This window comes from Triturus cristatus, chromosome 4_2 (assembly GCF_964204655.1).
Source record: "Triturus cristatus chromosome 4_2, aTriCri1.1, whole genome shotgun sequence".
In the NCBI taxonomy this organism is placed as follows: Eukaryota; Metazoa; Chordata; class Amphibia; order Caudata; family Salamandridae; genus Triturus; species Triturus cristatus.
Genome location: NC_140586.1, coordinates 481,518,529 through 481,535,198, shown reverse-complemented (window position 1 = coordinate 481,535,198; position 16,670 = coordinate 481,518,529). Strand labels below are relative to the sequence as shown.

Genomic DNA, 16,670 nt, shown 5'->3' with positions numbered 1-16,670 from the left:
AATAGGAGGAGTAGCGCTGTTGATATCCTCCTCTGTATGTAGAAAAGCCTTTTCCTCTTGCACCCCGGAAAGGCACTTTGTGGTATTTCAATGTCCCCTGAGACCTTGCCGTTTGTGTCTTTTTTGATGTCCTGTAGAGCGTCGTCCAAATGCTTCCCAAAAAGCAGGTCTCCATCAAATGGCAAATCTAAGATCTTATTCTTAACTTCAGGGCGAAACCAGGTAGCCCGAAGCCAGCCTTGCCGTCTTAGAATAGCTGAACCTGCCAAGGCGCGAAAAGCAGTGGTGGCAATGTCCATTGCGCAATCGATTATTTCTGAAGAAGGCCGCTCTCCTTCCTCCAGGATCTTCTTCGCGTCAGCCTTGAAACCATCTGGCAGTTGATCCAAAAATGGAGATAAATCGCACCACATTTGGCGATAATATCGTCCCAAAATTGCTAGTGCATTGGCAGTTCTAACAAGGAGGCTGGACATAGAAGAAAACCTCTTCCCCACATTGTCTAGGCGCCTACCCTCCTTATCCGGCGGTGTGTTAAGGGGCGCCGATGGATTCTATGACTTACTTTGAGACGCCTGCGAGATAACAGAATCCGGCTTCGGTTGACCAACCAGGTAAGCGGGACTATCGTCAGGAGCCTTATATTTTTTCTCCAGCCGCAGAAGAACAGGGATGACGGTAGCTGGAGACTGCATCACCTTTATTCCCTCACCTTTATTCCCTCACTCCATACATGCTACACAAATCGGGATGGATTTTCTGTAAGGCTCCTTAAAATCATAAAGAATGCACTCTGATTGTACAATTGGAATGGGAAGGCCAAACCTCTTGGAAGCTCTCTCCATAAGTTTATGGAAACCTCCGATGTCTGCTGGAGGAGAATCTATAGGATCCGGTGATGGCAAAGCAGGATCCGGAAAGATATATTCGTCCCATTCTCTATCTGGATTCGGGACCTATTCGACATTCTGATCATCATCTGATGAATCATTATCATCATGCACAGTGATGATATTCTGGCGACCTTCTATTGGTTCCGGCTCCGGAGGTTGAGATAATTGAGGAGCCACCGCAGCCGAAGAATAGGTCGGAGGTGGTGGTGGTGGCGGCGGCGGTTGCATTGATTGCTGATCAGAGGTTTGAGAAGGAAATCTCCTCTTATAATCTAACAACATGATTTGAAAGTCACTAATAAGAGAAGACGGCATGGCCACCATACCCTGTTGTGTTTGCTCTTGAGGTCTATCTCATGGAGGGTATTGTTGTTCCAAGTAAAAATAGTCAGAATCCGAGTCCTGGTATTTTACATAAAGTTGGGATGGACTGTACACATCCCCATAAGGACCTTCTTCTTCCTCTGAATATTCCTCGCCAAGAGCAATGCCTGGGGTAGTGGTGTCACTCTACACGGAGATGTCATTTCAGGTGTGATTTTGCGTCTTTTTATAGAAATTTGAACTTTCTGTATCGTAGACGAGGTCGAAGGAATCGATGACTGAGAACGGATCGTCGACGACGATGGGCTGATCGTCAACAGTAACGTCGACGAGCTTGTCGTCAATACCATCGTAGATGTTGTCATCGACATAGTCGCCGTCGACACCATCATCGGCGTCATCATCATGGACGAAATTTGTGACGGGTACCTGTAGCGTAGACGAAGTCGTCGTCGAAGGCGAAGCTCTCGACGACGGGCCCGTTGACGGAGCTGGAATCGAAGCCTGGTGAATCTTAGATGCAGTCGTCGACGTACCTGATATTGCCGTCGTCGACGGACTGATTTTCTTCTCAGATTTTCCCTCCTGAGGTACAGATGCTGGTTTCTTGAAAAGATTTGCCTTGTCAGATGGTGGAGAGGAAACAGAAGGTCCATGGCTCACCTGAGTAGAAAGTACCTTGACTTTACACCTCGGTGAGGAGATTTTTTGGGACTGGGCCTGTCAGACCTATCAGAGGTCTTTTGTAAGGCCTTAGTAGGAGGTTCAGTCGAAGTTGAAGGGGAAGACCTACCCCTCTTTTTAGACCTCCTTGAAGATGTAGTTGAGGAGGAATCTTCACTGTCACTAGATATTACTTCCTTATGTGACTATCTTCTGTAACCAGGTCAATAGACGTCCTTCCCGGTCTCTCAGAGTCTTGGTAGAGAAGGTCCTGCAGATCTTACAATCAGTGGCCTTGTGATCAGGGTACAAGCAATAGATGCAGTCTTTATGCTTGTCCTCAATGTAAAGTCTTTTTTTAGAACAAGTAGCACAAGCTTTAAATAAAGCTCTTTTCCTGGTCTGAAATCCTCAAGATAAAAGATGAAATCCAAAAGTTGTAGAGAAATCTGAGCAGAGCTCAGTGGAGACTCCCTTAGCACAACGTGCGGTAGAAAATCTGAGGCTCTGAGGTGCTCTCAGGAAAGTTCTATGGGGTGAGGCTAATCCAATTGGTTGCTACAGGTTTTTTGGTCTCTTTTGCAAAAAGAGGGGGATATGCTACAAAATGAGATGAAGTCGAGGCCTTTCTTTCTCTTTTGTACCTACTGCTATGTTATTTTTCATTTACCGAGGCTCCCATTCCGACGACGGGGAATGATACAGGCTATGGGAATCTATGAAAGCTCCAATACTGGAGTAAGGAGGACTTCACCTGTTGTTGAGATCTGTGAGGAGACCTGAAGGGCTGGACCTGCTCCAACTTGTACCGAGGACAAATAAGTGTTCTCCATGGGTCAGATGGCTGACCTGTTACACTACAGGGACACAAAAAGCTGCTAGAAGCCCTTTACCCGAAGAGCCCAGCTGACCAGTTCCAACTAGACTGGCCGTCAAAGCTGGATCATAGAAAAAATAAGGGATCTCTAAGGGACTGAGACCAACCTACCAAGTCAAACTTATCAAAAATGCATTGCTGCTGGGCTAAAGATCCAGGTTGCTCCAACTCTGAGCTTTCCGCAGCAGCAAATCCATTTCAGCAGGATGATGCTTTGAGGGTATCTGGCCTCCTAGACCTTTCTTCAGCTATAGTTTGCAGCCTTGTGCTGCTGGAGGAATCAGAGCCTCAAAAAAGTGACTAAGCTTGAATGTAGAAATTTTGACTGTGTGAAAGAACCAAAAGCATTCAGCAGGCGAGGGGCCGTCCGTGGCCGCAAATTTTGAATCTCTCCCACTCTGAGCTTTCCCACCAAAAGTCACCGACTTCACAGGGACCTCGCACGACTGCTATTTGGCCTTACTGAGCCCTTCTCTGAACAACATGCTGCCTTGCCCCGCAGAGGATTTTTAAATTACATTTCAGAGGTTAGGTCAGACCTTAAAACTTCAAAGAGGGATGAATCTGGTTTCTGTATTCAACCTGCACTTCATCGCCGTCAGCCTTAAATAGCCCTTAGGACTAAGTTCTGGTTAAGAGCAACCAGATGACTGGTTGGAGCTTAATGCTGTATGGCACTATTTTTATTTTAAACACTTTAAAAATTATTCTCTACAGTTCCCCTTATTGTATATTTTGTTGTTTCGGGGATATTTGTTCATTAAGTTATTCTCTATTTTTTTCTAATGTACATCAGAAAAAACAATGAAATTCAGAGAAAAAAAAAGTTTAAACAGGAGTTCTGGTTCAAATTTGTCAAAGCACTGAAATTCGCCAGTTACTAGTACTAGTATCTCCTCATCACTTAGCAGAACAGAGACAGAGAGCGAAATAGAACTTCTATAAAATACTAATGTCTAAAATACAACATAGGTGCCAAATGAAGTTTTCTAAGAGCATCACAACCTGTGGAGTAAAGTAATGTTTGCAATGTTTTTTCATTTAGCACATCAAATGTACTGCAAGTGACCAATCACCACTGTGAAACAGATCAACAAAGAGGGAAGTAAAAGCTTATGAGGGAACTAGAAAACATAATTTTCATTTGAAACAAATCAGAAAATTAAAGAATGCACAAAATACCCAAGCTTCTGGAACCTGGTTACAAAACAGGTTATTATCAAATAAAACATGCAATGTTTCCAGTTAGAATAAAAAGGATACATTTAGGATGTGAAATGAACATTTTCAATCATTTACCTGCTCTTCTACGGACCATAGCTGGTTAAATGTTTCCGGTTTCGACTCGTCACAAGGTCTTCCTCTTATCAACTATTTAATAGGATGTACAAGACAGAATTTACTTTTTGATGAAGGATACGTCACCTAGCACTTTGCCATTAAACATCTAGAAAGTATTGATGCTACGAGCCATTCCCCAATGAGTTTACCCTCTTTAAATTGCAACCATAAAACGTTGTCTTGCCTCAAGACAATTTATACTTTAAATTACCTCTTTCTAATCATTAGTCCATTTCCCCCGCCCTCTTCAATTTACCAATTTTAACAAATGTCTCTCCAGTTTGACATGCATAAAATGTTATTCCAAAAACAAAGTACATCCATCACGTCATTTGGCTCAAAGCCTTTGTTTACTCAATCTATACCTGCCCTTGACAGTTGGATCAATGTAAATGGCACTAAACTAAATCTTTAAAAACAATGTGTCAGTGATTGACAACCAATTATCCCCAGAATGTGTATGCTGGATTCATCACCTACACCGGCTAATGTGGTGAAGAACTGGAATACTCTGACTGTAATCTCATAATTGGATTTTAAGAAGTAACCATGGGTAAGACTGGATTCTTCCATCTTAACACATTAGGGAAGATCATTGCCGACTTTAAGTAGCCCAAGAAAGTTAAAAAATACAAAAGGTACTCATGAGATCTAGGCTGGACTAAATAGACATTTACTTTTGCCTCTCAGTTAAGATGCTTTGTTGCTGCAAAAGCGGTTTCACATACAGCCCTAAAGCTCATTTCACTTCGTTTTAAAGAGTATAGATTGTCTTTTGGTGACAAAGCAAGCATATCAGATTTAAAATATTTTGCTTAGTGCATCATTGTATACATGACCGTCCTGCATTTCTACAAGGAAAAGTACACCCTTTCCAATCTTCCAGAGTTTTATGTAACTGTGATAGATAATCGTAACTCCCTACTTTCATGACGCTCAAAGGATGGTTGTTCTTTTACAGTTCATGCTACTCCGCTAACAAGTTCCCTCTGCTATGGCCTCTGCAGGGAAGTGGCTCTACAACTTTAAATTGTCCCCAAAAACAGATGAAAATCAGAATGACAATTATTATAAAAGAGGCAATTTTGATAAATTTTCATTACAATGTTGAAACATTTTAAATGCATAGAGCTGCATACATTTAATTCCTGAATGAGCAGAGAATTAGCAGGGTCCCGATTACATCAGTTTAAGACCTGGTAAAAATAACTTGTTAGCCAATAGTCTATAAAAGTGAAGCTATCCGAACGGACTCCTTTGGAAGATGATGCAACTATTTCAGTCGAATTTGTTTAAAAGTATATTTTTTCTGGGTTTTTGTGTATTCCTGAATTGCATTACTAGAGTGGCCAGATATTCATTCTTCTATTTGGGTAAATGTTAACCTTCCAGTAGGAGCAAAAAAAAAAGAAAAAAACAACTATCAGTCACATGAAGATTAAAAAAACGGCTCCCAGTAGATATACAAGATGGTGCATCAAGAACATTAAAGTTGAATGTTAATAAAAGGATACTTTATCATTTATTCAACAACCCTATGCATGGAATCCCCAGCACTGGAGAAGCAGTTCAATATGTAAGTGAACAAAGGTTGCATATGGTATTTGCCATCTCATTTGACATAGTATTTGAGTAGAAAAGGTAGTGAAAATCAGATGATGTGCATTTGAGAAACAGGCGATATGAATGAATTTGCCGAGTCTCCTTGTGACTGCCACATAATGGTCTATATTTCCACTCAAAGTCCAACATCAAAAGTTAAAGAAAGTCTCTGATATCGCAGGCATTAAAACACGACAACGTGGAAGACATATGGGAATTTTGTTTCTCAAAGCAGTCCAGTCCAAGGACGTGTTATCTAATGTTCGATAACTGCCTTCTGAACATCTACGCTATTTTAATATTTGAAACACCAAACTCTAGCAAGAATGTGCACACACACACGCACGCACACACAAATGAAGGGCTACTATTTCAAACTCTGCATTTACCTGAGTGTTACTGCTAGTCGAACCTTCTGGACCATCGCTTATTGGCAAAACAGAGTATGTAGGGGAATCCCGATCCTTCAAAAGTTCTACTGGACTTTTTGGTCTTACAGGTAAGCCTACGATAACCAAAAAAATACAGGTTACAAAACAACATCCAATTCGGTCGATCTGTTGAGATCATACATGCATATTCTTCCATTTACCTTTGTCAAAGGTCAATTTCACTTTCCTGCTCGAGCGTTTTGGGTTACGAAATTCTCTTTCAAAGTTTCCGAGATTGGTGGTATATTGGTCCCAAGGTATGTCGGGTAACTGTACCACTCGTTGTGGACAAGGAAGTCCTAGGTCAACCTAGAGAAATACATTAGATGCCAAGTACGGTAATTCAGCAACTCATTTTTACAACGAAAGGTTTACATTAACAGAGAAAACAAATTCCTGACAAACCTTCAAAATATAAACTGAACCATACAACGGTGGGTTATTGCAGTGTCTTTCTAAAACCCGCAAATAAAAGTGCATTTAAAGCAGCAAGAAAATTCTAGTTTACTACGGGTGCCCACCACAAACTCAGTTTCATTTAACAGGACTATCGTCAAAATGATAGCAGTAGATCACTATAGCTACCCATTATCAGTCGGATTGGGAGAGCAAGCAGTTTTGCTTTTGTAAATTCCTCTCAAGGCCATATTGCAGTGTACACAGTTCAAGAACCCCATGTAAAAGAAAACAAGCATTTGCAATGCAATAGGTCTCGCAGTTACGCGAGTTTAAGCTATTGGCATTGTAAATTACAATGCCTTTTATTTATGTTTTTAAAAATTAAATAAAAATAAAAGGCATTGTTATTTGCAATGCCAATAGCTCAAACTCGCGACCTATTGCATTGTAAATGCTTGTTTTTAAATTGGAGCCACAGAAAATGTGTATTAAAACTTGACTAACGGGAGCGCTAGGTGGCGCTGGCCAAGATGGCCGCAACAGAGTGAGGCTCTCGGCTGCCGGACCCCTCAGCGCTGATCCTTGCCCGGGGATGCCGTCCTAGGTCCCATCTGCAGACCGGCACGGGTGGGGAAACCGCAGCCCTACCCTCAGCCCGAGTTTCACCGGATCCAGCGCCCCAGCGGTGGAGTTAGAAGGCCCGTGAGCCGCGCCGGACACTGACTGAATCCCTCCGCTTCTGTGCGCGGCGCTGTCCGCTACGCGAGGCCCCGGCGCGCCACGAGGGGCGCGGGCCCCACGCTTGTCGCTGGCTGCCCTACCCCGGCTGAAGATCACCGGCGCTCGCCTGGCGGAGGAGGGGCGCAATTCGGCGGGGGGGGTCGACCCGCATTCGCCTCGGCGGCGCTGGGCCGTCTGGGGGTCAGTGCCTGCTTGTCCCCGTTCTCTCCGGCCGCTTGAGCCTGCTGTCGCCTCCTGGGAGGTGGATCGCCCTGATCGCCCCGCTGTGCCCCCCTGCTGAGTCCTTGACTGCCGGAGCCCGGGGGTGACACGGGGGAGAGGAGCTGTCGTTGAAGGCCCCACGCCCGGAGGAGCTGTGATCCGGGCCCCAGATGGCGGCGATTTCGAGGTGAGCTGGGACGGGTGCAGCTGGAGGGGCGCTTCCTGGGGGTGGCGAGGCCCCCGTCGGCGGGCAGGCCGGCCCGCGCGGAGAGACCCAGGCTGGTGGGACGAAGCTGTCGTGTTGTGGCTGCCTGCGTGGGAACCCCCCCTGTTGCTCTCTTCTGGCGGACTCCCGGTGGGGGGATCGGGGGGTTCAGCGCCTGGAATACTCATCTCTCTACGGCGCCTACCTGTGCGGACTGCTGGGGTGACCCCCTGAGGCCCTGAATCACTGCCTTGGGGCCGCTGCCGGCGAGGGGAGGGGGCCCCCCTGTCGCGCCCACTCTCCGGTGCCGCATCGTGCCCCCGGATCTGGGAGGGGGCTGGGCTGTCGGCCCTGGAGTTGCCTGCTGTCCTGGTCGGACGACGCCTCGGTGGCCCCCCCCCCGCGGCTGACCGTTGAATGCTGGGTGGACGTTCTGGCTTGGGGCTCCCGCCGTTGTGACGACGCCCTGGTCCGCCCCGACGAAGCAGTTGGGTGGTGCCCGTGCCCTTATCCTCGACCTCATCCCTTGTTGAACTGGTGCGGGGAAGTGCGCAGTTCGCAAAGCGGGAGTCACCGGCTGCCCTCCGGGGTCCCCTCACGGATCGGGCCCATCTTCCCCCGGTCCGCCATGGGCAAGGAAAAAGGCCCCAAGCTGCCGGGCACGTCCCATCAGACGAGGATCGACCAGTTTGCCAGCTCGGACCCTCCGGGTGGGGGAGGGGCTCCGGCCCCGAACAAAGACTTGGCCGTCATCCTGCAGGCCATTGATGCCTCCCGTACCTCCCTGGAGGGGATGGTCGGCGAGGTGAAGGTCGATGTCGCGCTCCTGCGGCAGGATCTCCGCAACGCCACGGCCCGCATTACAGAGGCAGAGTCCCGGATATCCACGGCGGAGGACGATATCCACCTGCTGCAAGACCAGGTCAGAGAACTCACAACCCATTCTAAAGAACTGCACAGGCGGGCAGAGGATGCTGAAAATCGTGCCCGTCGCAACAACCTTCGCCTGGTGGGCTTTCCGGAGGGAGTGGAATCTGGCCGACCAGGCTGTCGACCTGGTTTGTGGTGGAGAGGGCGCATCGGTCTCTGGCGGCCAAGCCTCCGGTCGGGGCTCCCCCGCGCCCATTTATCCTACGGGTCCTCAACTTTAGGGACAGAGACGCTATCCTGCGTGAGGCACGTGTGCGTGGCCCCCTGACTTTTAACAACCACACCGTTATGATCTTTCCAGACTACACCCGGGAGGTCCAGGAGCAGCGCCGCTCCTACACAGAGGTGAAGCAAAAGCTGCGCTCCCTGGGTCTTCAGTACCAGCTCCAGTTCCCGGCCCGCCTTCGTGTTGTCTTTCAGGACAAGACTCTTTGATACCCCCCGGGCAGCCTGGACCTGGCTCACGGAGGAAAAGCCTCTGCGCCAAACCGCGGCGGTGTCGTCCACTGCGGGGGCCCGGGGTGGGGAGGCACTTGGCGCCCGACGACCACGGCGCAGGAAACGCACGCAATCCCGGATGCGCCGCGGAGGGGCGACGACCCGGACCCGGTCTGCCAATGCTCCTGAGAGACGTGTGAGAGACTCCTCGGCCTCCTCTGGGGCGTCGTCTCATGTGGCTGGGGGACCCCGGCGCTGCGTGTCACCTAGGCCGGGGGGATCTCCCGCCCCCCTCACCATACAGTCTGACTTGTCTGACCTCTCTCGTAGTCCAGCCATATAACTTGTTGTCGGATCCAAGTTTCAACGGGGAGAGGTGACAACCTTTTTTAAGGGAAGGGAGGAAGGGGCTCTACACTCCTACGCTTTCCCGCAAATACCTAGGACGCATCACTGAAATCCGTACTTCTGGAGGGGTCCACTACGCTCCTCACACCTGAGCATCTAGGCTTGGGGTCTTGTGACTGTTGGGTTGTTCGGGCGACAGATGCTTCCGTTCTGAAGTGTAGGGTGGGGGGTGGGGGTTTGGGGTTGGGGTTGGGGGCCTGTTGGCCGTTTTCTCTTGGGGAGTTGTTTTGTTTGGGTTGGATTTGGTTTTATTTGGGCGTCTGTTACTGCACCACACTCGATACACTGCTGTGCCCCTCCCTGCGCTCACCCGTGCTGGCCCCGCCGCCGCTTGCCCTCATGCGCGCTCCACTGGCCCTCCCCGGTGCAGGACCCGTGGCCCTGGCCTCTTCTGGCCGTTTCCTCTCTGGCGTGCTCTGCTCCCACCGCTCCCATGGCTGATCTCCCCCCCCCAAGGCCCATATGCGCATTTTGTCCTGGAATGTGAATGGTCTGCTGGATAGACTCAAGCGCACTGCAGTCCTTAAGTATGCTCAACGCAACGAGATCGACGTACTTCTTCTTCAGGAGACCCACCTGCTGGGCGAGAGGTGTCCCTTCCTGGCCAGATACGGGTACGACCGGGTGTGGCACTCGGGATTCTCTCGCGGATCTCGGGGGGTCGCCGTCCTGTTGCGCCGTTCTGTTCCCTTTGTCTTTACCCGGGTGGCCCGTGACCCCCAGGGGATGGGGATCGCTGTCAGTGGCACGCTGGAAAGTCGGCCGCTTACTTTTTTGTCGCTATACGCGCCGCCCACAGGGCTGGCCCAAGCATTGTCTCATGCTGCGTCCCTGCTGGCCGCTCTCCCGCCGGGTGCTGTTGTTCTGGGTGGGGACTTCAACGCTGTCTCTGCCCCGCTGCTCGACTCTTCGGGCCCGGTCGACGCCCCGCGCCGCACGGGCTAAACAGCTGGTGGGGTGGGCGGAGGCCCAGGGCTTGTGCGACGCCTGGCGTGTCTGGCATCCGCGTGTGCGGCAATACACCCACACTTCGGCCGCCCACCATACTCACGCGCGGATTGATGCAATCTTTGTCCCATCCACCGAATGTGCGGTCATCCAGGACGTTCGCATTCTCCCCAGAGGGATCTCCGATCACTCCCCTGTCCTCCTGGGTCTGGGGCCCCCGCCCCACGGGGCCCGTCAGATGTGGCGCTTCAACGCCTGGTTTCTCCGGGATAAAAGACTCTGCAAGGAAGTAGGGTCCGCGCTGGCGCAGTACTTTGGTGATAACGATGGGTCAGTCTCCTCGGCGGGCACCCTCTGGGAGGCGGGTAAGGCCACCATCAGGGGGGCCGCCAAGGCGTTGGTGGTGCGGCACCGCCAGGCGCGGCTTCAGCAACTCACTGCCTGCGAGGCCCGGGCGTTACGTCTGGAACAATCTCTATCCGCGGATGGGGGCCCGGCCGAGGATCGTCAGCTGCGGCTTCTGCAGGAAGAGATTCGCCACGGGTCACTGGATGCGGCGAAACTTCTTTGGCAGTCCTCGGTGGCGAGGGTCTACGGGTGGGGTGACAAAAATGGGGCTCTGCTGCACCGGTTGGTCACCTACCCCGGGGCATCGCGCATTATCCCGGCGATCACCGACTCGAACGGCCAGCTTCAGTCCACCTCCGTGGCCATGGCCAATGCCTTCGCTCAATACTATGCTCGGCTGTACCGGGCCCGGGCGTCGGACCTATCCCTAGCTTCGCTGCTTGCAGCTCACAATTTAAAACTTCCTTGTCTTCGGTCCAGTGACTGGGAGAGTCTGGAGGCGCCCATCTCGCTGGAGGAGATCGGGGAGGCGCCTATAAGGACCTTTTGACCCCTCGGCTGAGCGCCCTTTATGCTGAGGCGGTTGAACGCGGCTCCTTCCGCTCTGAGGCCGATGTGGCCACGATCGTGGTTCTGCCCAAGTCCGCGCCGCCCTCTTGTGACAGATCAGCTTACCGGCCGATCTCCCTCATTAATACAGATATCAAACTCTACGCGGCGGTCCTGGCGCAGAGGCTTCGGCCCTTTCTGTCCACCCTGGTCCATCCGGACCAATGTGGCTTCATGCCGGATCGTGGTACCCGCCACTGCCTCCGTCGACTTCACGTGGCCCTGGCCCATCGTCACCGCATATCCCCGTATCTCACGCTCCTACTCGCCGACTTCGAGAAGGCGTTTGATTCGGTTGGGTGGCCCTATCTCTTTGAGGTCCTGGCTCATATGGGTTTCGGCCCCAAATTTGTCGGAATGGTGCGGGTCCTCTACGCGCGTCCTCGTGCCAGAGTGCTAGTTAACGGGGCGTTGTCGAAGCCGGATCGGCCGGGGGACGCGGCAGGGGTGCCCACTGTCGCCTCTCCTCTTTGCCCTTGCCATGGAACCCCTCGCGGCCCTCGTCCGCGCGGACCCTCTTCTTCGGGGCTGGGAGTGGCCGGGCCTTGCACCCGACAAGATAGCCCTTTATGCAGACGACGTGTTGTTGTACCTTAGCGACCCGGCGCGATCTGGCCCCCGTGCCCTCCATCTTTTGGGCCTTTTTGGCCGTGCGTCGGGCCTCTATGTAAACCCGCATAAATCGGTCCTTGTGCCTCTGCACCCCTCTCGGGAATGCTTTGACTGGCAGGATAGGATTCCCCTCCGCCGGCTGTCGTTTAAATACTTGGGTATCTGGGTCTCCCTGCTCCCGGAATTGAGCTGGGCCCTTAACGTGGCTCCCCTGGTCAAGAGGGCCAAGGCTGACCTGGTGCGCTGGCAACTACCACCCTCCCCAGCGGGTTGAGTGGGAGCGCTCTACAAAATGATGATCCTCCCCCGGTTCCTCTACGTATTACAAAATACCCCTGTGTCCTTTCCGAGGCCTTGGTTCCGCGAGATGGACGGGTTGGCGACTCGATTCCTCTGGGGCGGTGGGAGGCCGCGGCTGGCTTTGTCGACGTGTCTTCTACCCACCTTTGACGGAGGGTTCGGTATGACCAACCTCTACCTCTACTATTTGGCCACTCGCCTTCTCGTCATTCACGATTGGTTCGGCGGGGGATGGTCCGACCCGGCCTACAGGGTGGAACTAACAGATTTGGGTTTCCCCAGCATTTTGGATCGCCTGTACGGTGCTCCCATCCCCGCTTCTTGCCCCGGAATCACCAGGGCGGTCTTCTTGGCCTGGCGGGCGGCGCTTCGCCATACCCGGTGGACAGGACGGCTGACTCGCGCCACTCCCCTTTGGCACGGGGCGCTGTTGCGGGATGTTGCTGCCTTGGAGGGTTTTCGGTCATGGGACCTGCTCGGCATCTCCCAGCTGGGAGATGTCTGGCGAGGGGGGCGCATGTGCTCATACGCAGAGCTGCAGGACCGCTTCTCCCTTCACTCGTCACAATTTTATAAGTATCTCCAGCTGCGCCATGCCATACGCACCTATACTCCTTTAGACGTTCGATTGCCAGACCACAGTCCCCCGGAAGCACAGGTCTTGCTGGGTAATCTGGGGAGGGGGGTATTTCCCGTATACACCGCTCTCTTATTAACAATACCCCAGCGGTTCGGGACGGCCTGAGGGAGAAATGGGAGGGTTGGGTGGGACCCTTGGATGAGGTGGATTGGAGGGATGCCCTTATGGCCCCCCGGCTGGTGACGGCCTCCGCCAAGTTGCGGCTGATTCAAATATACTATCTCCACACTGCATACCTCACACCGGAGCGTCTACACCGTGCGGGTCTCTCTGCTGACGCATCTTGCCCCCGCTGTGGCTCTGACCCGGCCGACTTTATCAATATGGTGTGGTCCTGCCCGGACCTAGGAGATTACTGGAGGGGCATAGAGGCTGACCTCACGGAGGTGTTGGGCTGGGAGGTACCACACAACCCTAGACACGCCCTGCTGGGCATCACGGATGGTCTACATGGCACCCGCGCAGAGAAGCTGTTTCTCATGACAGCGTTAATGGTGGCAAAAAGAGACATTGCAGCGGCATGGAAACACCCGCGACCGCCTACTTTGGCTAAATGGAGTGCTGGCGTGGACTGGTGCGCGGCCCAGGAACCAACTCTCTATCAGGCGAGGGGCTGCCCCAAGAAATATCGTAGGGTATGGGGGAAATGGTTGGGCAATATACTTTGATCGGGCGCTTTGGGGGGGCGGGGGTGGGGGACGGGGCTTCGTGGGGGGAGGAGAGGGGGGGGGATCTCATTCTGTGTGATTGTACAGTGGTGGTTTGTCAGGTGCAATGTTTTCTCCTGCTGTGTTTTCAAAATCTCCAATAAAAATTGTTTATCAAAAAAACTTGACTAACAACAAGCTATATTGTTCACATTGGCAGGTTCTTTCATTTTTTTCTCATTTGCCTTTTAATTCTCTTGACCATTATTGTTTCGAAATATTGGCCATCGAGGAGGAAGAACCCTCTCCTGTAAATTGTCCTTGTATGACCTTTACGCTCTATGTGTCAAGACCCCCTGGAGAGGGCGAAACTGCTCTAATTCTTGTTGAAGGAGAGCCACCAACAGACTGCGCCCTCGGCTCTGGACGGTCATGATGGACCAGAGCATGGCATGGGCTGGAAGGCTGATCATTTTACGATGCTTTTGTGAATCCAGGGAACACACACCTTTGAGTTCTGGGTCTATGGCATCTGAATCAGACTTGTTTCGAAATAGTTTGATACAAAACAAATCTCTAGATTGCGAAACCAATTTAAACCTCTTTATTAAGGCCTGAGACGGACTCGACATGGAAAGATTATGAAAGGTTTTTCGGGTTTGGTGGCTTGAACATTGGACACAAGAGTTGCTGGGCTAAAGAACGGTTGCCGCCTGGCACCTTGAGATTGGGGAACTTTCGTAATTTGATCCTCTGTGAAAATCCAAGATGCTCACTTTAACCTCTCGTATATTTGTGAATAATAACCCAGAATAAAATTTAAAAAAAAACATTTTTAAATAGCGCTTCTCACAGCGCTCCTGTCATTTTTAAGTGCTCTAAATAACAGCTGTTTGTTAGTATTTCCTATTTAGTGGTACTTCCACCTCCGGGGTTAAACTAGGATGCAATATGGTTTTCGCACCAGCTTCCATATGAGCTTGAGAGGGATCACGAGGTGAAGAAAGGCACGGTGACCCAAGGAATATAATGGCAGCCGCAATGCATGCCAAAATACATCGGAGGGCAGCGAGTAGCAAAGAGGCAGCCTTACACCCTTGATGAAGTGAGTAAACGCAGGGTATGAACAGAAGGGTTAGCAATGGACTTATTAGGTGTAGCCGGACCCCAAACATTTGATGAGTAAGATGGACTTGAGAATGTTATATCCCAATCCAGATACCCGATTAGGCTGGGAGATGCGAAAGGGGTCGCAATCGCAATCAAACATTAAAGCGGCCGTGAAAGTGAAAATAATCACGTCAAGCGTGGCGCGCGCCCGTGCACATGCACTGTAGTTCTAGGCTGGCCTGGTAGCACTTTTTGGAGCCCTCTCAAAAAGTCTCGCCAGACCAGCACATGCGCTGGGTCAGGCGAGACCTAAAAAGCAGATGGCCATGCGTGGGTTGAGGGGAGAGGAGGCTCCAGAAGAGGTAATGAAATGCAGGATCAATTATAGAAATCTGTGGCAGATTGACTAACGCATAGCATTTTACGGTTTGTTCACAATCTTCAAAAAAAATATAAAAAAATAACCATCTCAGTACCAGAACAGTCACGGAGATTAGGGGAAATGGGCACAGGATGTGTACAAGGGTTGCCTCTGGTTTACTGGGAACTGGTGGAATGACCTGCCTAGGAATGAGCAATCGAAGACTTGTACTTTCATTTTCGCAGAAGTGTTCGGACAAGCCAGGTGGGAATAGTGGTTTCTGTGAGATCATCGAGAATGCGAGGTGAAAAGCATAATATGTTGACAGATTTTTTGGGGGAGTGTAGACGGTACACGCATCGATTGAAGGAATGCAAGAGAAATACGTTTAGGTAAGACGAAATGAAAAAGGTGAATTAAAATCAATGTGGTAGAAATCAATGGAAGACGGACGAGCAACAGATGCCGTAATAAAATAGAAGCATAGAGAAATGTGTTAACGCAAAGTTAAATAGCTAATAGGCCTCGCCTTTGGGACCGTAAAAGTATTTAGCCATGCAGCACATTATGCTAGGTTGGGCTTCCGTGCTATTTGATGAACACTGTAAATGCAATTTATGCCCAGATAGGGCAAGCCTGCAACCTAAAGGAATTTAACCATGCATAAAAATAATGCTACTCAAATAATGCCTTCACTAATTAGACCAAGGCAAGGCATGGCATTGAATAATGAAAAAACATGAGAGACAATAAAGCCAACCAATGAGAGGGATTTAAGCCCACGGTACGTTCTTGGCAATCTGACAATCTGTCTTCTGTAACCAGACAGTTTGGTCGGTCCATTAGGCTTCAACTAAAAACCTTTTTTTTTTTAATCGTGTAACTTTTGGTGCAAGCATCCTGACAAAAAAAATTCTAGATTTTTTTTAGATGGGGTCTGCATTCCAAATATGCTGCAAATGCCAAAATAAATGCCTCGATTGTAGTCCAGCAAGAACTGAATTTGACTGCTTAGCAAAGCAGGTGAAGCAAACCGCTCCATTGCAGTATATACCATTCTTAAAATTCAATCATGCAAGTCAAGAAGCCAGTTGAATGCTTGAAGAGTGCAGGTACACGAAGATAGTCATTTCTGTTGAGGATCTAATGCCATTGGTAATCATAGTGTCTAACTTGACAGGATGGTCATCTTTAAGCAACTAATGCCATGTTTTAATGTAAAATACTGCAAACTGTGATACCGGAGGTTTTAATGGGCTCTAATGTGCACAGTTAGAGATGGCTAATAGCGCCACTACTGCAGCTCTTAATGCATACAGGAGGTAGTGAGATTCAAGAGAATTCTTGGCTCAAAACCTATCTCAAACTGTCTGAGACAATGTGGCGAGGTCATAGGCACCACAACCTGATCTTCTCTCGAATATATCCCCCATAATGAAGACACGGTATAGTAAGAAAAACATGCAGGCAGCACAGAAATTGACTAAAGAGGTTCTGTAACAGCCTGGCCAAATGGGGCATCTGTTCTGGGCTTGGAGTCAGAGAGTGGAGGCCATGGCTATAGCATGAAAGATCTTACTAAGGGACACTCAGACATTCCACCCATTGTAGCCTGGCCCACATGGAATAAACCCACTTACCT

The 16,670-nt window shown here is 50.3% G+C and overlaps 1 protein-coding gene across 1 annotated transcript in view; it reads right to left on the bottom strand.

Moving 5' to 3' along the window:
* The window catches only part of ZZZ3 (zinc finger ZZ-type containing 3), a 333,973-nt gene that overhangs the window by 207,240 nt on the left and 110,063 nt on the right, over positions 1-16,670 (bottom strand). The window contains exons 4-6 of the mRNA XM_085602036.1: positions 6,293-6,440; positions 6,090-6,205; positions 4,057-4,128 (exon numbers count right to left, since the gene is read on the bottom strand). Of these exons, the coding sequence (XP_085458162.1) occupies positions 4,057-4,128; positions 6,090-6,205; positions 6,293-6,440 (336 nt within the window). The remainder of the gene's footprint in view (positions 1-4,056; positions 4,129-6,089; positions 6,206-6,292; positions 6,441-16,670) is intronic.